The sequence below is a fragment of the Leucopleurus acutus genome (assembly GCF_964270905.1).
Source record: "Leucopleurus acutus genome assembly, chromosome: 5".
Lineage (NCBI taxonomy): Eukaryota > Metazoa > Chordata > Mammalia > Artiodactyla > Delphinidae > Leucopleurus > Leucopleurus acutus.
The window spans coordinates 1,572,794-1,596,481 of NC_139147.1; the positions used below are offsets into that span (position 1 = coordinate 1,572,794).

Below are 23,688 nucleotides of genomic sequence, written 5' to 3' on the forward strand. Positions count from 1 at the left end.
CTTGTTTCCCCGTGAGACGCACTCATCACAGAGGAAGCCAGTGATACACCCGGTCTCAGCTGGTGGAGATGCGGTAGGTGAGGGGCCAGTTCGGGGGACGGGCGGGCCATTCTCAGGCGCCAAGATAATGTGCCAGGCCTGCCCCCGACCCCGCACCTGTAGGGCCGATGGCCTGGCTCTCCGTGCACCCTTGGGGTCCCAGCACGCCCCACCCACACAGCTCCCCCCGTGCCCCACGACCCTAGGGGCCCTGTGTTCCCGCGGCTTCCAGCGCGCCCCCCGAAGTACGGACGCCGGACTGCGCGGGTCCAGCCGGCTGACGCATTTGAAACTGCCAGGAACCTCGGCCGGCCGGGCACGCGCCCAACGCCCGGGAGCGCGCCTCGTGCACGCGCGCCCCACCGCGTGACCCGCGCCGGCCAACCTGCGCGCGGGGATTTGGGGGCAAAGCGCGGCCCCGCGAGCAGCTGCGGCGGGAGAGCGGCGGGCCGAGAGCGTGAGTCGCCCGCTCGGCGCTGTCTACTGCCCCGCCGCCCGCCGCGCGCAGCCATGTCCGAGGAGAAGCCCAAGGTAAGGGCCGGCGGGCGCGGGCCAGGCCCCGGACTCGGCCCCCCCGCCCGCGCCGCCCCCGTGCCCCGGACCCCGCCGCCCTCCGCCGCCGGCCTCCGGGGCCCAGGCCCAGCGGCGCCGGCAGGCCTCCCCGCCTTCCTTCCCCACTCCCCTCTCCACCCCCAGCCCCTCCTCCCCGCACCGCCCGGCTCCGCTGGTCTCCCCTCCCCCGCAGCCCCGCCCTCCGCCCAGGCCCCGCCCCCTGGCCGCCCCGCCCTCGAGCTCCGCCCCTGCCCGGGCCCCGCCCCCCGGCCTCCTCCGCCCAGACTCCTCCTCCGCGGTCCGAGCTCCACCCCTCCGGTGGGCCGAGTCCCGAAAAGCGGGCGCCTCTAGCCCGGCCCCTCCTGGCTGCGACCCTCTACCTCCGCTGACATCGCAACCCCCGTCCCCAGTCCCTCTCTGGGACCGCCTCTGCCCAGGACCTCTTCCCTCGCCGGGACCCGCCCCCACTACGCCTCTTACGCGGGGACCCACGGTCCGGGCCGGCCTGGGCCCTACTGTCCCGCGTGCGCGGGGCCCCCTCCTCAGTCCTCACTGCGGAGCGCCGAGAGGGCGCAGGCTGGGCAGGGGCTCTGAGAGGCCGGACCTGTCTGGACGCATTGCCGCCCCCAGGGTGTGCGCCCACCTCCCGTCGCTGTCACCCGGTGTGCGCCACGCCCTGCGCACCGGGCTGTGCGGTGCGCGCTCCGCACTCTGGTGCCCTGGACAGCAGTCCTCGCGAAGGCCCGCGGTTGTGCTAACTAGTCTTAAAAACAGGTTTCTGGAGCTCTTCGTCTGCACTCTTGGGGTCTGTCTTTTTGAAGTGGACCATCTGCTGCGCATTGAGCGCTTTGCGTGCAGGCTCCCGCCGACCCCGCTGATGCTGGAGGTTGAGCTGAAGTTGGGGCCCCTGGTCACGGAGCCCCTCCCTGGTCGGGATCACACGGTGGGGCTCCGGTGGAAGCTGCCCTCTCCTGTGAGAAAAAGCCACCCTCCAGGAGCGTCCTCCCTCCAGGTGCAGTTGGAATTGCCTTTGCTTTTTTCACACTTGGGGAGGCCAGATGTAAATGCCCTTTCTTTATGATTTCTAGGTGGCCTCCTCTTACTGTAGTTTATAGGCAACGAAATACACACAGTACCATCCCTTCAGTGTGTTTAAACTTAACTCTCCCACGTGGTCAACGTCCAAGGCCCAATTCAGTAGAATCAACTTGTTTTAACTACTCTCAAGGCAACTGGATGGTTGGGCCTCATGCCCCACCAGTGCCCACGGTGCCTGCTGGGCACTGCTCCCTACCTGGAGCCACTCCTTCCGCTGGGCCTGGAGAGGAGAGGGTAGGAGGTACACTCCCAGGCCATCTTGGCAGAAAGAAAACCTTGTGGATCAGTTGGGAAAGACAGTTTGCCTCCCCTGGAGAGCACAGGCAGGGGACTTACAGTGTGAACTGTGGTTCTGGTGTTTAGGCTCCCCTCCCCGCCCCTCCTCTCTTCTAAGTTCCTTTGTTTGTTAGGGATTCTCCAGGGGTCTGGGCCAGGCCGTGTGCTCTTGGTGTCTTTCTCTGCCTGGTCTGCCCTCTTTCTGTTTGTTTTGTGTTCTGGCCCCAGTGTCCCTTTGTTTTGAACACACCCATATTGTTTCATCAAAAAAGCAAAATGCATCCTCTATCCACGTGCAAAAGAATGAAGTTGGACGTTTTTTAACGCCGTATGCAAAAATTAAGTCAAGATGGTTCGAGGACTTAAACGTAAGACCTAAAACAATAAAACTTTTAGGAGAAAACATAGGACAGAAGCTCCATGATATTGGACTTGGTGATGATTTCTCGGATATGACACCAAAGGCACAGGTAACATGAAAAAAATGAACTAAACTCATGAAAATTAAAAAATTTTGTACATCAAAAGACACTGAACAGAGTAAAAAGCCAACCCACAGAAGGGGAGAAGATATTTTCAAATCACTATCAGCCAAAAAGAGAACTGCAGAAGGCTGCAGATAAGAAGAGAGCTTATTTGGGGTGTTAAGAATTGCAGCTTGGGAGACACAGATTTGGGTAAAACCGAAAGAGCTTTCCGAGGAAGAGAAAGAATCAGGGGCTTTATAATAAAGGCGAAAGCCACGAGGCTGAGCTCTGACGCAAAAAAGGAAATACTCGTCCTTAAGGGATGGCTGTCGCGAGGTGTTCTAGGGTCTGGGTCCCACAGGTATCTTGAGTTTCTGGCAGGTATCCTGGATGCCTTCATCAGGACAGGACGTGGTCACAGGGTCAGATTCCGTCCGGGCTGAGAGGAGCGTAAGGTCCGTCCTCAGTGGCCTCCTGGCTCTGTGTGAGAGGCTCTCTGAGCAACACTGACTCCATTTTGATTTTCCTTCCACATCGTGTGTCTGATAAAGGATCAGTATCCAGAATATATAGAGAACTCCTAAAGCTCAACAACAAGAAACAAGCAACCTGATGCAGAAATGAGCAAAAAAACTTGGATAGACATTTCTCCGAAGAAGACATACCAATGGCCAAGAAGCCCATGCAAAGATGCTCAACATCACTGATTATCAGGCAAATGCAAATCAAAACTACAGTGAGATATCACCTCACCCATTAGGATTGCTGCTTTCAAAAAACAAAAGAGAAAACAGCAAGTGTTGGTGAGGAGAAGTTGCAATTGGTGGTGGGAATGTAGAATGGTGCAGCTGCTGTGGAAGAGAGTATGGGAATTCCTCAAAAAGTTAAAAGTAGAATTACCATACGATCCAGCAACTCTGCTTCTGGATATAGACCCAAAATGATTGAACACAGGGCCTCAAAGAGATATTTGTGCACCCATGTTCATAGCAGCGTTACTGACAATAGCTAAAATTGTGGAAGAACCCAAGTGTCAGTTGGTCCATGGATGAACGGACAAGCACAACTTGGTCTGTGCATACAACAGCATGTTATTCAGGCCTGAAAAGGAAGGAAATCCTTTTAGGATTTCCTAAACACATGCTGCAACAGGGATGAACCTTGAAGACATTATGCTGAGTGACACAAGCCAGTCACAAAAGGACAAATACTGTGTGATTCCACTTACAGGAGGTCCCTGGGGGAGTCAGATTCATAGGGGCAGAAGAGCAGTGGGGGCCAGGGGCTGGAGGGGGAGGAGTTAGTGTTCAGTGGGGACAGAGTTTCGGTTTTACAAGATGAAAAGAGTTGTAGAGGTGGATGGTGGCAATGGTTGTATTTTATACTACTGAACTGTATGCTTGGAAATGGTTAAGGTGGTAAATTTTATGTGCATTTTAACACGATGAATAAATGGAAAAGAAATCTTATCTGTAAATGCAAGGTGGTATCCCGGATTGGATCCTGGAACAGAAAAGGGTGTTAGTGGAAAACCTGGTGAAATACAAAAGAGCTCGCAGTTCCGTTGTCAGCGGTGTGCCAGTGTCGGTTTCTTGGGTGTGATGGGCACTGCAGTACGTGAGATGTTAACAGGGGCGGGGCTGGTGTAGGAGTGCACTGTGCCTCGGTATTGCAACTTTTCTGGAAATGTAAGATTATTCCAAAATAAAACCTTTATTTGAAAAACATGGAAAAGCAACTGCATCCTCGGTCTCTGGGGAGTGATCATGGGGCTCCAGCTCCATCAGAGGAGGCTCCTTGCCGGAGTCTCGCCTCCTGGGGTCACTTCTCGGGCCAGCCCGAGCTCACCTACTGGGGTCTCCAGGGACCAGAGTGCTGAGTGGCCTCCTTCCTCTCCCCCTCCGTGAGGCAGGGAGGCGTGAGGCAGGGAAACGGCGGCAGGGAGTGGGTTCCTGGGGGAGGAAGGGGAAGAAGCAGGGAAGGAGCAGAGAGCCCGCGGCGGCCGGACCTGCCGGAGCCTCAGGAGGAGGACGAGAGCATGTGGCTGGACAGCGTACAGACCCGCTTTGGTCTCCATCCAGACTCGTCTGCAGATTGACTCGGGGTCAGCTTCATCATTTTGTTAAAAAGTAAACAACTCCCGTCTCCCCCAGCGGTGCTCTCAGGCTGAGCCTCTGCTCTGAACACGAGCTTCTTGCATCAACTTCCAGTAGCTTCCAGGGGCCAGAGGCCCCCGCTACGGGATCATGTCAGGATAGAATATGGTGGGGACCCCGTCCAGGTGGGACTGGTGGCACAGAACGGACTCGAGGGTGGCCCTCCCTGGGTGGCGAGCAGGGAAGCTGTGGGCCATCTGCACCCCAAGCCACTCGCACCCCGCTTTCCCGGCTGGAAACATCTGTCGTTGGGTCTCATTCATCCGCGTGCGTAAGTATAAATCACCTGTGCGTACGTGTGGTTCCTAGTCTCATGAGAACGATCTTAGAACAAAGATGGATTTTCTCTCCATTGTTTTCTGGATCTATTGAGCAGGCTTTCCCCCTTGAATTGACAGTCTGTGGAAACACTAGATTGGCAGGGCATTTCCTGACCCAGCAAGTAGAAGCGAAAAGTAAGTTCTGTGTAGAAATCAAGCAATCACACGAGTGACTGAATTGCTGGGGAATTTTAAGAAGTAGCTTGGTTTTCGTGACTTCAAAAAAGGCCAGCAGCCACGCAAACACTTTGCCTTTAAAGTGGTGTTTGTGGGGCGACGGGCTGCAGGCCGAGATTCACGTCTCTTTGCAGGAGGGAGTGAAGACGGAGAACGGCCACATCAACCTGAAGGTGGCCGGGCAGGACGGCTCCGTCGTCCAGTTCAAGATCAAGAGGCACACGCCGCTCAGCAAGCTGATGAAGGCCTACTGCGAGCGCCAGGTGCGGGGAGGGGCCCGGAGTGCGCGCCTGTGTGTGTCTCTGTGTGTGCGCACCTCCCCCGGAGGCGCTCCCCTCCGCCTGGCCCCTCCATGCTGGCCGGTCACTCCCTCTTCAGCCACCCGGTCGTCCCGGTCAGGGGTGGATGTCTGGTGATGTCCTCGTGGCGCTGCTGGGATCGGAGTGGCGGCTTCGCCTGGGATTCCATCCCTCCACCTCTGCGTCTGTGGAGCCACTGCCCTCGACACAGTTCAGTTTCCAGACGATGCTTGATTCTAGCCCTTTGCTTACTACATTTCAAAATAAGGAGCCCGTGCTCGTATGTCCTCCCACGGTGACCAGAGAGACCGACCGCGCGGAGTGTGGAGTGTGTGTTACGTGTGCGTGTGACTGTGCCCTTGGGCCCCTCCGTCCCCTTGTGCTCTCTGATGCTCCTGCCCGGTCTCTCCCCCTGAGCCTGTCCTTTCAGGTGAGGCAGCTTTTCTCAGGATACTTCGGAAATACTGGACCTTTGTTAGTTTCCGTTCTTGGCTTTGATAAATCCTTTCTCTTGTTATTATTACAAACACCCTAAAAAGGCTCCACGCCTCACTCCTCCTCTCCCCACTTTTCAGAGCTTGTTCCTCGGAGGAGACCACTTTCAACTCCAGCTTTTTTCCACTTTTCTTTGGTAAATATGCTTGCACTTCTATTTCTTCACGTTCTTTGATTTTGGAGATCTTTTTCGCCTGTGAAAGGTGGGTCTTCAGCTCTGGCCTGCCATCCACACATCCACCGCCCGCGCTTGCACACAGCTCCTTCCCTGGACTCCAGCCCATCGCTCTGGAATCTCCTGCTTCTGTCCTGACTGGGGCAGCGCCAGCCCTGAGCCACACAGCGGCCTGTGAAGATTTCTGGCTCTTGTCTGAGTCCTGTTTCTCCTGGTCTGGTGGTGGTTGTGTGTGTCATTTTCTGGGGGCCCCTTGTTAATTTATGCCCTGAATTTCCCATCGTGCTGCACCGTCCGCCACATTCCTGGGCCTTTTGCTTTCCCATGGTCCCTCCCAGGGCCCCTCCCTCCCTGCCCCACCTGGACTGCTGCTCAGCCATCATCCCAGAGCCTCCTCCTGTGTATTTTCTGGATTAATCTTCTGCCCCTGTTTTGATGGAGCATATCTTCCAGTATCTTGCGCAGAAAGGGTATGAAAAATACTGCACGTCGGAAAGTGATTTGCTTGATAAACCTTCACACTTGAATGTTTGAGTGCACGTAGGTTGCAGTTCATTTTCTTTTCTGGGAGCTATTGCATCATTTTCGTCTAGTTTCCAACGCTGGTGTGGAAAGTTCAATGGCATTCTCATTCTCTCTCCTCTGTTTGCGGCTTGGTTTATCTCTGATAGCTTTTGGGACCTTGTTTGCGTGCTTTGAGACAGTGTTACCATTTACTCTTCTGGGCACATTCTGGGCCTTTTCGGTCTAGAAACTCATTTTAGTTCAGGAACTAGACCTTCTGTTAGTTCTTTGGTAACTTGTGTCCCTCTTCACTGGAATTCCCATCCGGCTTGCAGTTACCTGCTCCAGGTGTGTTCAGCTGGATTATTTCCTCCCATCGTGCATTGGGTTTTGTTGCTATTGGTCTCTGTTCTGGGAGGTTTTCTCAACTTCATGTTCCCACTTTTTATGGACGGTCTTGTTTCTGTCATGATTTCTGATTTTTAAAAGTTCTTGTTCTGGGCTTCCCTGGTGGCGCAGTGGTTGAGAGTCCGCCTGACGATGCAGGGGACGCGGGTTCGTGCCCCGGTCCTGGAAGATCCCACGTGCCGCGGAGCGGCTGGGCCTGTGAGCCATGGCCGCTGAGCCTGCGCGTCCGGAGCCTGTGCTCCGCAACAGGAGAGGCCACAGCAGTGAGAGGCCCGCGTACCGCAAAAAAAAAAAAATTCTTGTTCTTTCCCGTTTTCTGAGGCTCCTTTTTCCCCAGGGGAGCTTTCTGTTGTTTTCTGTCTCCCTAAGAGCTTCAGGTGTGTGTATGCATCTGTGTGCACGTGCGTGTGCACGCGCGGCTGTGTCTCTCTGCACATCTTTGCGTGCGTGCGTGTGTGCGCGCGCGTCCCGGCGAGCTCTGATCCTTCCTCCCCGTGCCCTCCTCGTCCCTTCCTTTCTTCTTTGCTTTGGCTCCTCACACACTGGTCTTTCCTTAACTGTCCTCTCTCCCTGGGTGACGGCTCGTATTTAAGCACAAAGCACTAAAAAGCTGGTGGAAAGCTGTACACCTGGTGTGTGGATGGGGCCCGCATGTTGTCGCGGGGTGGCCTGCCCGGGTGGGTGTTCTGTGGGGGTCCCAGTGTTGCAATCTGTGAGTCTTTAAGTCTCCCCGGAGTGGCCCCCAGGCTCCCGCCTGTGCCCTGGGAGCGCGGCGGCCGGGAGGAGCAGCTTGGCGGGGCGCCGGGTGTACTGGGCGTCACTCGCCTGCCTCTGCTGGCCACCTGTCACTGCCCCGTTTGTGCCTGTGTCCCCAGCCCAGGGCTCTGAGTCCACCTCTCCAGAACGGGGACCTTCTGCCCGTGGGAGGGACAGTGCCCGACCTTGGGGTTGGGGGCCCTGCTTTGGGAGTCAGATATGGACTTTCCATCAGTCATCCCACATCAGCTGCATCGCTGCCTCTTACACCTGTGTGCCTGGCCCCTGCCCCTCTCGGGGCTCTTGTTGTCCGCCCCCCTGCCCCCCAGCGCACCGCATCCTGACCTTGGGGTCTAGGGTCCACAGCCCTTAGCTTCCAGCCTGGAGGTGATGCCCTTTGTCTGCTGGCCTGGCCCCTCTCCTGTTTTCTTTGTCCTTGTTTATGCCTTTTTTTGTTTATGTCACATCAGTAGGTGTCAGGAGGGAGCAGAGATGGGTGTTTTAATCCTGTCTGTCCTGAAGAACTGGCTGTGCCCCCGACCACGTCCAGCTGTTCCCTCAGGAGGCAGAAGGGCCGCTTCCCAGCTTCAGGCAGGCTGCTCATCACATGCCTCAGGGTCGCCTGACCTGTTTCTGAGAATTGTTTAAAGGGGAGGAAGTGATGGTGCCAAAGGTGTCGAAATTCTGCTCAGCACCTGGAGGGAAGCGAGAGGGATGGATGAGGGTGGAGCCCCAGGAGCTAGAAGGTGCTAGAACGGCAATGTCTGAAAGGCTGTTCTGGGTGCATCACATGAACTAGGCTGCGGCCCCACTGGCGAGGCTTCATAGTCAACTGCGTCCTAAATCCGTATATTCAGAAATCTGGTGTTTCCACATAAATGTGTGATTCTTTTCTTTTTTTTGCGGTACGCGGGCCTCTCACTGTTGTGGCCTCTCCCGTTGCGGAGCACAGGCTCCGGACGCGCAGGCTCAGCGGCCATGGCTCACGGGCCCAGCCGCTCCGTGGCATGTGGGATCTTCCCGGACCGGGGCACGCACCCGCGTCCCCTGCATCGGCAGGCGGGCTCTCAGCCACGGCGCCCCCAGGGAGGCCCCAGATGTGTGATTCTTGTTGAATTCATGTGTTGGCTGAAAATGTTTAATGATGATTGCTGTTTCTTTTCAGGGCTTGTCAATGAGACAGATTCGATTCAGGTTTGATGGACAACCAATTAATGAAACAGACACCCCAGCACAGGTAGGAAAGCCGACCCTGTCTATATCTGAGGGCTTCTTCCGATCTGCCTTTGAGAGGCACTGACTGCTTCTCACATAGAAAGAATACCTTACATTTTCTTTCTGTTTTTTTTTTGCCACACCAAGTGGCTTGCGGGATCCTAGTTCCCCGAACCTGGGCCCTCGGTAGTGGAAATGCAGAGTCCTAACCACCGGACCACCAGGGAATACCCACCTTACCTTTTATTTTCTTTATTTATCAAAAAAAATTGTTTTTTCGGCTGTGCTCTGCGGCACGTGGGGTCTCATTTCCCCGAGCAGGGATCGAACCCGTGTCCCCTGCAGTGGAAGCGTGGAGTCCTAACCACTCGACCTCCAGGGAGGTCCCTACATTTTCTTAATGGCTTTCATTATTAGATCATTTGACTTTGTAATTTTGAGGTTCAGTGTTTGAATGAGGAAGATGTCCTTTGTCAGCCTCTTCTGTGTTGGGAGAGGGACCAGGAGGGTTGGGTGCCTGGCAGAGGTGGTCCAGAGACAGGGATGAGGCCTGGGCCTGCCCATGCCCGCCGCCGTCTGCAGGCTCCAGGCGAGCCGGGCACGTGCGGTCACCACCCACTTGTAGCCTGGATACTGGGTCTGCAACGTTAGCCGGTTTGTACTTTTCAGTAAAACTTTATAGAGACTTGTTTATTTGTAACAGGACTTAGTGTTTCTATCAGGTCAAGTCCCTAATGTTGACCGTTCCTTTGTTAGGGGAAGCTTGGGGAATAAGCGGGCTTGTTGGAAATCCACAGCTCAGCCTCTGTCCCCGGGTGCCCACCGACGGCAGGCTCAGGGCTCAGGCACCTCAGGGTGGTGTCCCTGGCGTGGGCGGGGGCAGCTCCAAGACCCTGGTGCTCAGCGGGGTGGGACCCCTTCCTGTGACGTGAGGATACTCACTGCCCGCTCTGTGCCTGCAGCTGGAGATGGAGGACGAAGACACCATCGACGTGTTCCAGCAGCAGACGGGGGGGTCCGGGGCGGCCAGCTGCCTCTGGGGTGCAGCCCCTAGAGCCACCGTCCCCTCGTGTCACTGCGCTTGTGTTCGCTATTGAACAGTGAAGGTGTGACCATGCCCGCACCAGGGAGGCTCAGACACCGAGGACATTCCCCAGAAGGACTTTGCTCTCTGATGTACTTCAGTGCGGCCGCGGGGATGTCCACGGCTCCCCCCGGCCCATCACCCCGGTACCTCTGTTTGGGTAAAATGCATGGCGAGGGGTTTTGGGTTTGTTTTTACTTTCATTTTTGTTTTTCCTCCTTCCTATGACATTTCCCCCAAACTTGTGGCCCGAGTGCCCACTTTCCGTCTAGGTGGGGCTCTTACCCCAGGTACTGGCCCCTACCCATTCCAGTCATGTAGAGAACTCACGTCACTGCTCTGGGGGTGTTTCCGTGGGGTGAGTTTTGGGGACACAGTCGGGATGGGAGACAAACTTTCACTTATCTTGCTGGCACAGGTCTTTTTAATGCTAAATATTACAAGTGTGAGCTTTGTCAGAATACAGTAAAGTTGAAGGGAAAATACTGGAATGTTTCTTAAAAGGTAAGAAGTTCTTCAGTAACGTGGCCCCGCGTGGGGCCTGGGGCCCAGGACCCATTGCCACCCGTGGCCAGTGATGCTGTTCAGGGGCAGTGAAAGTTGGCTTTTCCCCTTTTCCTTAACAGAGAAAAAAGTAATTCCCACACGTCTCTCCTGGTAATAGTGCCGGGGCCTCAGATTTCTTCCAGTATTTGCTTCTGATGAATGACAGTCTGTATATAAAAAAGGAAGATTGAGTACTGCTGATTTTGCAATTAACGTTTTTGTGTAAGAGCTGCTTCAAAGTGTGGTTACGAGTGAAAGACGGCTCCGGGGTCTCCCCATGGACTGTGCTCTGCTCCCCAAGTTGGTACGGAGTTTACGTGTTACATGTGATTTCAGTTCTGTGAAGCATTTGGGGTCTGTCCTGGTTAAACTCCGATAGTCGTCCTGCTGCCCTTGTGTGTGGACCCACTGCCACCAGATGGCCCGGCATTGCTTGTTCGGGTCACCTGGGCAGCGCGACCACCGTCCTCTCTTGTCTGGCTGGCATCTCGCTGAAGATGTCTGCTTTTCCTTTGTATTTTGCTCTTCGGGCGCGGGTGGGATGTCTGCTGGCTCTGTTGTGTTTATTCCCGTTTGTACGTTATTTGTTGTCCTTTACTACTGTCGACAGTAAATAGAGTTTGGTATTCTGTCTCTCGGCTTGTATCCAGCACTGCGTATGGGCTTGGGCGTTGTGTCATGTTCAGTATTTGCAGCGACCCTCCAGCGAGGCCACTCAGACTTCGATCTAAAGGCCGGTTCACCGCTGCCCCCCTTCCTGCGCCCGCGCAGGCTTCCCAGGCGAGTGGCGTCTCCTGCCGAGGACACCCCCTCACCCTCAGAACTCTCCTCTGTCCTCTCCTGGGTGTCCTGGGTGGAGGGTCGCCGTTACTCTGGGCTTCTCGATATTTTTGGTGTTTTGAGTATAAAACTTTTCCTTGGTGCAGTTGACAAGCTACTCACTCATCTGTTTGAAACGGAAGCGAGTTGGCACTAATTTGAGAACTTCCCTGCGTGCCACGCTGTGACAGCACCAGGGTGCATCAGGTGAGGTAAGCGCAAGTTGAAAGGTCAAGGGCAGCCGGGTAGTGGAGCACTTGATTCACTTACAGCAGCGGCAGGAGGTGAAGGCGCAGCACAGCGACTGGGTCGTGTGCCAGATGCCGCGGCGGGTGGCGAAGCCCGACGGGGCAGCCCCTGCACTTGTGCCGAGAGGGACACGCCGGGGTGCCTTAGGTTAGGAGCAGCGCTGTTTCCTTGGGAGCTTAGAACAGTGCTGCCTGACCGAAGAGCAGGCAACGTCCTGGAGGTTGTCTTTTATCTTAGAAATGTGTGCAGATTGTGCATTCGGAGTAATCTGTTGATATCGATGTTTTTAAAATATTGTTACCTAAACCCAACTCCCAGAAGCTTTGGGTTAAATTGATGCTTCAGTAGGAGACGGGCCCTATTGATGCTGTTGTTGGTGCCCTGGGTCCCAGCCGGCACCTTCTCAGTTCCGGTACCGCAAGTCCCATGTCCCAGGACCCCTCAGTTCCAGGCGCACGGGCGATGCCAGCCTGGCTGTGCTGCACAGCACAGGTGGGGAAGCATGTGTTAATACTGGCTCTGCCACGAGACACAGGTTCCATGGAAAGGAACTGCAAAAAGCAGATCCTTCTTGTACCTCAGAACTTCAGTTCCCAAAGAAACTAGTTTATTCTGAACTTGCTGGCCCGTCCAGTGGACCAAAGCCTCTAGGTATTGATATCACACACCTGCTACTCAGAACCCTGGGGATACCAGGACCGACTGACCGAGCAGAGAGTTGCCAGATTGAGTGAATAAAATACAGGGTGCCCAGTTACACGTGAATCTCAGAGAAGACGTGTGGAGGGGGGCTGCTTCCCTGAAGGGGAGGCCGTCCCACCAGCCAGTGAGGTGAGAGCCTTCTGTTACGTTGAGCACCTCATATTTTGGGCTTTTGTCACTTGAAACTAATCCTGGTACAAGCTGTGAATACACACACTGCTCTACAACAGGAAAGTGATGTGACAAAGACAGCAGTGACACAGACGTGGACGCAGCTAAGAAAATACCCAGCATCTGACAGGTGCTGTTGTCTGAGCGTCATAATGTTGATGACGATGCTTTTCATCACCCACACTTCCTTTAGGTGACCAAGTGGAGTTTTCCTTTCGTCTCCATGGGAACCACACCCTCTGACCCCTGACCGGCTTGGGGGGATGGGGTGTGGTTTGATTGCAGAGAGGGCAGCTACTTGAACAGGTGAAGCGCATGAGTATTTGTGCAAATCCATTACTCTTTGGAACTGTCTAAAAGTACTGTGTTGTTTTTATAAATCACCATGGTCATTTGAAAAGACAGTGTCAGACTGAATTCTTGTGACACCTCTAGCGCAAAATATGCACCATTGTGAGGTTTGTGCGAATTGTTTAATTTTATTCAACTCGACAGATACCTCCTGCCACGTCCAGGTACTGAGGCTGCATCCAGGAACACACGAGAAGCGAACACCCTGCCCTCATGGGACATGGTTCTGGTTACAGGAGACAGATAAGTTGTGTACTGTGCTAAAAAGTTATACAGGACATTACATAGAAATTCTATAGAGGAGTACGTTGGATATGTGTTGTGAAGATAAAAACTTTTCTTTTTTAAAAGGTGCATATATCCTTGCCACAAAGCACTAAATGTGCCGACTTTCTCTGAAGTAAGAATGGGGTTCTAAGAGGCATAAATAAATAGATCAACAGATAGATCAGTGGGCCAGTCAGTAGAACCACCATGAATGTTACGAAAAAAAGACTCGCCAGTCTCGTTATCCGATGCACATTACTCAGTGGAGAAGCCAGAGCAGCAGTGGGGGCGGGGGGAGGGGCGCGGTGTATGGCCCCTTGCTGGCCTCCTGAAGCAGTGGCCTGGGGGACTGCCAAGGGGGCCGTGGGGAAGTCTGGACCCGCTGCCTCTGGGAGCTGCTGGTCAGCAGGCTGGCGGTTGGGAGGGGAGCCCATCCACACCTGGGGTGAGGGAGGGGTCTGGCCGCTGCTCTGCTCCCACCTCGAGCTCCCAAAGCTCCTCTCTTGGCCGAGTGGAATCCAGAACCACACCGACACGGCATAAAACCGCCACAATCGCCAATCTCACTTTTGCAAACCTAAAGCGGTGTGAGGGTAGCCACCGGGGCACCAAATGTGTTCCTCGTGGATTCTCGCTCTGACTGCAGCTGGGCCCGAAAGTCGCCTCCTCTGAACTGCACGGGTGACAGCGAGGGAGCCCCGACACCGTCCACGGTGTACCTTCAGCAAATAGTCTGAACGACATCTGCTCATCCGGCCCGCGAGTGGCCAGCCCTGCCCACCGCCCCCCTCGTCCGCCCTCCCCGCCGTCTCCATCCTCTGTCCACGATCCTCCATCCCCGTCCCCGCCGTCGCGGCCGCCCTGAGGCCACGAGGACGGAACAGGCGGTTCACACACACTCTGCGGGCGCTCGCTGCTCCGGGATCTTCTGCAGAGTTCCCTACCGGAATCCGGATCCCCGGAAGCGGCGTTGATCCCACAAAGCGGCTTAGGGCCCCGCCCCGCCCCGCCCCGCCCACCGCGCCGCGCCCCGCCCCGCGCACGCGCCTCGCGTCCCGGAAGGGCTCCTGTGCCCCCGCGGCGACCCGGAAGCGGCCTTGGCGTCGGGCGGGAGGGAGGAGCGCTGAGGAGGCGAGGCCGACGGCGCAGCTGTTGCCCGGAAGATGGCGGGGACGGCGCTCAAGAGGCTGATGGCCGAGTACAAACGTGAGTTCAGGGCCGCGCGCCGCCCCTCGGCCCCCCGCCGGGCCCCGCGACCCCGCCCGCACGCTGCTGGCGGCCGCCCCGACGTCCGGGTGCGGGGCGTGGACTCGGTCCGCCGCCGAGCCCGGCCCGTCTGTGCGCCGTCGGGGCGCGTTTCGTGCGGTCGCTGGCGGCCGCCCGCGACCCCGTGCGGGGAGAAGCCGTCGCGGCGCTGGTCTGGGGACCCTGGGCTCCGGCTCTGCCAGTAACCGGAGGGCTCCCTGACCCAGCCTCGCGGACGCCGGCGGGCCGGGCGGAGGGACAGCTCACCGGCCTAGGGAGAAGTTGCAGGAAGCGTCCTGGGAGGGTAATCGCGTACTGATGAGGCGGAGGCGAAAGGTCAGATTTGGGTTTTCTCTTTAACGAGGGAACAGGGTTTTGGGACAATGCCACCTGCCATTCTTCCCGGGTAGCGTTGCAAGAGCCTCCTTCGTGCTTTCTTAGCCCGCAGAATTTTCTGATGTTTGGGGAGAGCAAAGGGAGAAGCGAGAAGCGTGTTCTCCCTTTTACAGCGGAGGCTCCCTTGGAGGAGTCGCTGTGAGAAGCCGGGGATGGATGCCGTTGTGTTTGCTGGGCGCAAGGTGGGAGGGAGCCTGCTGGGGGTTCACACCTGCCTCTGCTTGTTAGTTGTGGACCTTGACCTCGGACGTCGCCCTCTGCCTTTCCCCGTCTGTGAAGAGGGTGCTTAGCCAGGTACCTGACAGCTGGCTGTCCGCAGCGTGAGCTGTTCCTGTTGTCATTACACTGAGGACACTTTCCGAAGAAACTTGAACGTAAACTAAAATAACGAATGTCGTAAAGCTAACTGGTAAATACGCACGCAGCTGAGTTTCTTAAACCATCTTGGCGGCCCTGCGCAGGGGGTGTCAGTGTTTGGCTAGAGCAAACCACAGAGTTGCAAATGCAGGCTCGTTAAAATAAATAGTTAGATAACACTAGATAACCATCTAGTGTTCTCTAAAGTAAGAATGTATATTTAGAGGAGACTTTGGGGGGGCAGAGTGGGGGGACAGATGGTTCCCCCTGAACAGAGGGTTGGAGATGGGGGCCGTTGCCTCTGTCTCCTCATGGGAAACCTGGCTGGGGGTCAGATGTCTGGGAACACGTGCCATTTCCTGCCATCCCGGTCTGTGTCGCTGCATCTGTTTTAGTTTATTTGGCCCTGTTTCTAGACTGCCAGCAGGTACTGTTTTCTCATTTCTGTAGAGAAGGACTCTGTTAAACCCCTGCATGGGGAATTTAGGTGGCTGCTTCAGCCCAGTCTTTGCATTGTTGAGCTTGTATTTCCTAATATTTTCCCCTTTTCTGTGCTTACGAAAAGTCCCATCCAGTATCTCAACCATGTTGTCAATTTGTAGTAATAAAACGTAAATAGCAGTTGACTTCCGAAGCTGTATCGCAGAAGTGTATCACGTGTGTTTTTATGTGTAAATATACGACATTTTGGAGTGTGTCGCAGACAGAGCTCTACAGGTGTGTCCCTAAGACTCCCGTCCCCCGGTTACTCAGTCACACACTGACCTGGGCACCGTGTGAAGGGACTTTGGAGATGTTGTTTACAGGTAACTAACGAACTGACATTAAGATGGGGAGAGTGTCCTGGGTTATGGAGGTGGAACCCCATTGTCACGTGAGGCCCCCAGATGGGAGGGGAGGCAGGAGACCCAGAGCAGGAGGAGGACCCCCTGCCGTGGCTGGGCCAGGAGCTGAGGACCACGGTGGCTTCTAGAATGTGCGAATGACCCCGGCTGGCAGCGGTGAGGGCCCTGGAGCCTCGGTCCTGCAGCCGCAGGGAGCAGGGTTCTGCCAGCCCTCTGAATGGACTTGGGGTGGCAGCTTATGAGGCTCTCGGCAGAGAACCAAGTGGCCTGTGCGGTGCCCAGGCTCTGACACACAGAAACCGCGAGATCATCAGTGGGTGCGGTTCTCAGCCACTGAGTTCGTGGTCATCGTCACATCAGCCGTAGAAAATGACTCCAGTGTGTTGCTGGGGACGGGGGTTGTTGATGCGGTATCTAAGGAACATGATAAAATCCCACTTAGTGATTCTTGTCTTTTGTGTCTTAGCGTCTGGTTTGCCCTCCTACCACATTTTAAGGTGGCACATCCAGTAGAAAGGTGGGCTTCACAGAAGCAACTTCTGTGCGGAATGGGCTTAGGTAGATTTGGGTGGGGTTCAGGCCCCCTGTCTTGTATTTGGAATAGTCACAGAGCTGCAGAAACTCGGAGGTGGCAGAACCTTGGATGTGATTCCGTTCAGGCCCCTAATTTTACAAATTTATAGGAAATTGAATAGCAGACAGAATGGTTTGCTCAGGTTCTTATAACCAGAAAAAAAGAAAGATGGGAGAAGAAACAAGGTGTCTTAAACCGATATCTTTTCTCGATGTTTCATCTTCGTGCATCGTCTAGCCTTTTCTAGGAGTATCAGAGATGGACTTAGGTATTAGTTTGCCAGGGCTCCCGTAACAGAGTAGCACGAGCTAGGGGCTTAACACAACAGAAGTGTATCCTCTCACAGCTCTGGAGGCCGGAAGTCCCAAATCAAGGTGTCGGCAGGGCCAAGCTCCCTGCACCGGCTCTAGGAAGGATCCTTCCTTGCCTGTGCCAGCTTCTGGGCGTTGCTGGCAGCCCACGGTGCTCCTTGGCTAGTGGTAGCAGAACTCCCGTCTCTGCCCCTGTCTTCCCGTGGTCGTCTTCCCTCTTATGAAGACACCAGTCACTGGTTTAGGCTCATCCTAATCCAGCGTGATCTCATTTTAACTTGATTACATCTGCACAGCCCCCGTTTCCAAATAAGGTTACTTTCACGGGTTCTGGGGGACGCTGTTCAACCCAGTACGGTGTCTAGTAGGAACCCCAAACTCACACGTGTGGCGCTGAGCCGCTGTGCTCCTGCACCATTGTCCCACAGCCTTACCTGTCTCAGTGGCGGCCTTATTCTTCCAGCTGTTTGGGCTCAAAGCCTTAGATTGGTCTTTTGAGGACTCACTTGCTTCTGTATCCAAGTGTAACCTGTTGACCTGCCTTTTGACTTTATTCATTTATCCGGAGTCCAGTGCTGGCTCAGGCCACTCACCTCCGGCCTGCGTAACTGCAGCCCAGTCCTGACGGCGGTCTGCTTCTCTCTTGCCCCGCTTGGCTGTGTTCTCAGCACAGCAAAGTCAGATCGGGTTGCTTTGTCCAGAAGCCCTTGCAGTGACTTCTCAGGCTCTGTGTGCTCTGGCCCTTCCCTCGCCTCTGACCTCACTGACGCCTGCGCCCCGGCGCGTCTCCCCAGCCCCACTTGGTGGCTGCAGCAGCGCACTCCTCTTGGGGTGTGGGCCCTTCCTTGCCCTGCCCCCCTGGAGACGCCTTCTCTGAACCACCAGACTCAGCCTGTCCTTCCCATTACTGTCATCCTTCCCTGTCATTAACCCGTTTTAGTTTTTTAAAGCATCCTTTATTGTGAAGTATGTTACGTATGTAAAGGATATAAAAGGTGTACTTTCAGGTGAAATAGTGGAATGAACACCTGTACCTGTGACACCAGCTTAAGAAGTAGGACGTTAGCAGGAACTGAGCAGTCTGCTTTGTGCTGCTTCCCACCCCCACCAGGAGTTACCACCACCGAATTTTGTGTGACTTGTTCTTTTCTTTTTCTTTATGGTTCTGTCACTTAATATCCTCCTACACAACGTTTTATTTACTTTTGCCTGTGTTTGTAGTTAGTGGAAATAGGATTGCACAGTGTGTATTCTGCAGATTGAATCTCTGCTCAGCACTCTTTCTGCGATTCATTTACGTTGAAACGTACAGCGGTGTCTATTTTCACTGCTGCATAGTATTTCATTTTATGAATAAGCCACAATTTGTCCTTTACTGCTGGGCGTGTAGGTTATTTCCAGCCTTTGCTTATTGTACAGATTGGTTGCTGTGGACATTTCTGGTGCCTGTGCACAGTGTGACGCAGCCCTGGAGCGCTCGCGGGTCGGCCTTTTGGAGGATGCTTCCCTGTGTGCGTGTTCCGTGTGCGTCGCTGTGGGTGTTCACCGACACCTTGGTGTTGTGCGGGGTCTGTTTCCTCCCACCCGGTGGGTGTGATGTGGTTCCTTGTGGTTTTAGTTTGTAGATCATGACTGATGAATGAAGGTGAGCATCCTGTCATGATTTCCCTTTGTGAAATGTCCGTATCTTTTCCCAGATTTCCGTAGTGTGGTTTCTTTTTCTTACTGATTTGTAGGAGTTCTTTATAAATTCCCTATCCCTTTTTATATTCCTGATCCTTTGTTGGTTATATGTGTTACAAGTATTTTATCCCAGTTTGTGCTTTGTCTTGTCAACCTTTGTGGTGTCTTTTTTTCTAGCCACCCTTTTAAAAACAGTTTTATTGAGGTATATTTGACACACAGTAAGCTGATGTGTTTAAGCGTACATTTGATGAGTTTGGATGTACGTGCACACACCTGTGAAGCCATTGCCACAGTCAGCATGCTGAGTAACCACCGCCCCCCAGTCTCCTCCTGCCTCTTTGTAATCTGGCTCGGCCTTCTCTCTCCTGCGCCCCCAGGTCCCAGGCAATGACTGGTCTGCCTCCGGTCGCTCCTGTAGTTGTTTTGTCCTTTCTTTGTCAGAGGTCCTTCACTCGGCCTAACCATGTTGCAGTCCATCCAGGTTGTTGCTTGGGTCCGTAGGTCCTTCACTCGGCCTAACCATGTTGCAGTCCATCCAGGTTGATGCTTGGGTCCGTAGGCCCTTCAGGACCACAGCTTGCTGCCGCATTCACCGTTGGTGGACCTTTGGATTGTTTCCAGTTCTTGGCTATTACAAATAAACGTGCTGTGAACGTTTGGGTTAGGGTTAGGGTTGAACTTTTCTTTCCGTGGACATGTGCTTTTGTTTCTTTTGAGTAAATTCCTGGGTCATATGTGAGGTGTGTGTTTAATTTTTAAGAAGTAGCCAAACTGTTTTCCCAAGTGGTTGTACCATTTTACATCCCCACCAGCAGTGTATCAAGAGTTCCACTTCCTTGCTGACACTTGGTATAGTCAGTTTTAAAGTTTTTAGTCATTCTGTTGGGTGTGTAGTGACATGTCATTGTGGTTTTAGTTTATGTTTTTATATGCCATCCGTATATCTTTTCTGATAATGTGTCTTGAATCTTTTCCTCAGTTTTTTTGTTTTTTTGTCTCTGTTTTTTGCGGTACGCGGGCCTCTCACTGTCGTGGCCTCTCCCGTTGCGGAGCACAGGCTCTGGACGCGCAGGCTCAGCGGCCATGGCTCACGGGCCCAGCCGCTCCGTGGCATGTGGGATCTTCCCGGACCGGGGCACAAACCCGTGTCCCCTGCATCGGCAGGCGGACTCTCAACCGCTGCGCCACCAGGGGAGCCCTTTTCCTCAGTTTTTAATCGAGTTTACTCTTTCCTTATTAAGCTGTAAAGCTTCTTTATATAATGCAGGTAGGGATGTTTTGTTGGATATTTTGTAAATATTTTCACTTAGACTGTAGCTTGCCTTTTAAAAAATTGTGGTAAGAAACACGTACTGTTGTCCTGTTGCCATCTGAAGTGTACAGTGCAGTGTTATGAGCTGTGTGCATGTGGTTGTGTGGCAGGGCTCTGCAGCTCCTTCACTAGGCTGGACGGAAAGGCTCTGTCCCTTGAACGACAGCTCCTGTGGTTTGCCTTGTAATTTTCATAACGTTGCCTTTAAAAGAGCAAAGGTTTTAAAATTTTCAGTGACATCCAATTGATTGACTTTTAAAACATTTCTTGCTTTCTGTGTTGCCTAACATAAGATCACTAAGGTTTTTTCTCCTATGATTTCTTTATACTCCCAGCTCTTACGTTTCAATTTGTGATCCACGTCAAGTAAAGTTTTGTATGTGGTATGAGATAAAGGTCAAGGTTTATTTGCAGATGATTTGCAAATGGCCGTCCAGTTGTTTGGGCACTGTATTAGTTTGCTTGGGCTGCTGTAACAAAGTACCACAGGCTAAGGAGCTTAAACCACAGAAATTATTTCCTTGCAGTCAGAGATCCAGTTGCAGCAGGGCTGGTCCCTCCTGAAGCCTCTCTCCTGGGCGTGTAAACAGCCACCCGCTCTGTGTGTCCTCACAGCATTTGTCCCTCTGTCCATGTCTGTGCCCTAATCTCCTTTTTATAAGGACATCTGTTAGACTGGATTAGGGCCCACCCCGATGACCTCATTTAATTACTTCTTTTTTAAAGACCCTAGTTATACACTCTTCTGCACTTTTTGTCATTTACTATGTCCTGGAGTTCATTCTGTACTGGGACACAGAGGTGTTCAACATTCCCTTTTACAGCCGCAGAGTGTCGCATCAGTAGACGTATCATAATTTGACTGGTCCCCTATTGATAGACATTTGGGTTGTTTCCAGTTTGTTTTTTGCTATTACAGAAAGTCCTGAAATGAATAACTTTACGCATGTGTCTTTTCTTGCCGAGGGATGGATTCTGAGAAGTAGGACTACTGGTCAAACTTTATATTTACATTTTATTTTGCATGGTGTCTATTTTTAAAGCCACTATTTATTTAAAGCAGTTTTTTTATTAACCAATTAACATTCTCAAGGAATCAGTGGCAAAGAATGGTCATTGGAAATTTCTCTGATATTGTTAAGATTTTGTTTCTCTTTCTGAAGTTGTTTTTATCATTAAACATGAAACTATATGGTTGTGGGTGTGTGTTTTAAAAACAAAAAACAAAATAAGGAAACAATGTAATCCAGAAACATTCCCTCCGTCCTCCGTCTGGAGAACTCGGTTGCTGTAATTCTTTGCTGACCAGTAGATGCCGCTGTTGACCAAGGATGCAGGTGGGCAGGCTGCTGGAGGTGGCAGTTGTGACCCTGAAAGGAGGGTGTCATGGAGGGGAGTTCCCAGGGGATCTCTGCAAAGGAGAAATAACGCCAGCTCTTTTTGGTGTAAGCTCCTCCTCGAGGCTCCAGGTGCCCCGCTCCCTTTCCCACCGACATTCTATCCTCCGCCCCTCTTTAGCACTTTGCAATTCATCCGCCCTAATCTGGTGCGGGGCTTTTTCTTACAGAAGATGAGAAGTGCTGGGGATGCCGTGTACGCCGTGGGACTGTAGTGAATAACTCTGTGTTGTGTGTTTGACAGTTGTTAAGAGAGTAGGTCTTAAGAGTTCTCAGCACGAGATGTGTGGTGACGGACGTCAGCTAGACGCGTTGTGCTGATCATTTCACAACAGATATAATTACGGAATCGCTTTGTTGTCCACCTGAAATTAATACGATGTTCCGTGTCAGTTACACCTCAGTTAAAAAGAAGAGCCCACCTTCAGTACCACCTGCCCAGCAGGCCTTTCCTGACCACCTGGCCACATCTTGCTGTCACTTCTCTGTGTGCTTCACTGCGCTCATCAGTATCTGAAACACTTTGTGTTTACATGTCTCCGTGTTCACTGCCTGTCTTCCGCCACTAGAACTGAAGCTCACTGGAGGCAGGACGACACCCCCACTGCCTGGAATAGCTTTGCAGAGAGGAAGTGTAATTGATATTCGTTAGTTGATATGTGATTAGTGGTTGGCTACTTCTGGTCATATTGGCCAAGTGTGGGTGCTCAAGCCATTGCCCTGTGGCTTGTCTAGCTCCTCAGAGCTTCAGATAGCTCCATGAAGCACGTGTAAAGAGAAAAATACCACCTGGAATTGAATGATTCTGTGATTAGAATTTTAACTATAACATTATATAGGGGCTTCCCTGGTGGCGCAGTGGTTAAGAATCCGCCTGCCAATGCAGGGGACATGGGTTCGAGCCCTGGTCCAGAAGATCCCACATGCTGCGGGGCAACTAAGCCCGAGCGCCACAGCTACTGAGCCCGCGTGCCTAGAGCCCGTGCTCTGCAACGGGCGAGGCCACCGCAATGAGAAGCCCACGCACCACAACAAAGAGTAGCCCTTGCTCGCTGCCCAGCACAGCCAAAAATAAACAAACAAATCAAAACAAAACAAAACAAAAAAACATTATATAGCAAAATAGAGACACATGACCAACTTTTAAACCACCAGTCAGAACAATATTTTCATGACAATGGAGAAATACTTAGATTGTCCTTTGTCTTACAAGATTTAGATTCATCGAGACTCTTCAGCAGTGGTACTGGCGAATTCTCCTCCTTACTCTTGCTTAAGCTAGTATCCTTGGTCAGAGCCCATTCTCTGTCCGTTTTGGGAGAGTTGCCACATGTTACAATATAAAACTCCTTAATCACATCCAGTGACATTTCACCTGCTATTTCCCCATGTTTTTCCAGAAGTTGACCCATACGGGGATTGTTGTAATTTGTTTTAAGTTGCTCTACATATTGGTTGCTACCTAGATTCTGAAGCTAGTCTTCTAAGTCATCATGACATCAACAGTAAAAAAAAAAAAAAAAATTCTTTGACATGTCTCTTGGTGCACATGTGCACATATATGTGTGAGTTTGCACTCTGGAGAGGAATTTCTAGGTCATCGGAGGTGAGAGCAGCCTCATTTCCAAAGTGGTTGTACCAGTTCACACTCCTTCCGCATTCTATTTCTGTGACTCCTTTTCTTCGTGGACACTTCGTAGGGTCAGCCCTCTCAGCTGTGGTCACTGGGTGATTCTGGTTGGGTAGTACTCTGATTGTGGGCTTGGTTTGCATTTCCCCCCAATTAACAAGGCTGAACACCTTGTCTTAGGTTTATTGGCCACTTAGATGTGTATGTGTGTGTGTGTGTGTGTGTGTGTGTGTGTGTGTGTGTGAGAAGTGCCTGTTCAAGGCTTGCTTGTGCTTGATTTTCTTTTGGGTTGTTTATATATTTGTATTGATTTGTAAGGCATTCTTTCGAAGTTGAGATAGTAGCTCTTTGTTGGCTGTATCTGTTACAGATGTCTTCTTCCTCTCCGGGGCTAACCTTTTCATTCTCTTAGAGGTGGGTTTTATTTTGTTTTTTGGGTTTTTTTTTAGGATAATGAAGCTATTTTAGTATTATTTAAAATAAGAACAAGCTTTAAACTGTATAAAGTGGGCAATAGGGGAGAAGCACGCCTTCCCGAGAAGGGTCCTCCGGGAAGGGTCTCCTCAGGGGGAGAAGGCAGGAAGGGTGGGTGGGCAGAAGGGAGTGCAGACCTGGACGTCAGCGGTGCTTCCTTGGGGCGGGCTCTGCAGGTAGGAGAGGTGGCTCTGGGGCTTGGCAGCCCCTGGCTGGAGTGGAGGGAGCTGGCCTGGCGGTCGGTGCCAGTGACTCAGGCAGGGGTAGAGCAGGGGTCAGCTGGGTTAAAAGAATTGTGCGTTCGAGTGTCAGGAGGAGGTGGTGGCCGGGCCTTG

The 23,688-nt window shown here is 52.9% G+C and overlaps 2 protein-coding genes across 2 annotated transcripts in view; both read left to right on the forward strand.

Moving 5' to 3' along the window:
- The first annotated feature begins 462 nt into the window (after positions 1-462).
- Positions 463-11,403, forward strand: SUMO3 (small ubiquitin like modifier 3). The gene is made up of 4 exons (XM_082839918.1): positions 463-570; positions 5,220-5,348; positions 8,888-8,959; positions 9,900-11,403. Exons 1-4 carry the CDS (start codon positions 550-552, stop codon positions 10,032-10,034), a joined length of 357 nt encoding a protein of 118 aa, XP_082696044.1. The 5' UTR covers positions 463-549; the 3' UTR covers positions 10,035-11,403.
- Positions 11,404-14,257: 2,854 nt separating this feature from the next.
- Positions 14,258-23,688, forward strand: part of UBE2G2 (ubiquitin conjugating enzyme E2 G2) — a 29,963-nt gene continuing 20,532 nt past the window's right edge. Inside the window, exon 1 of the mRNA XM_082839334.1 lies at positions 14,258-14,332. Coding sequence (XP_082695460.1) covers positions 14,290-14,332 — 43 coding nt within the window. The 5' untranslated portion in view covers positions 14,258-14,289. The remainder of the gene's footprint in view (positions 14,333-23,688) is intronic.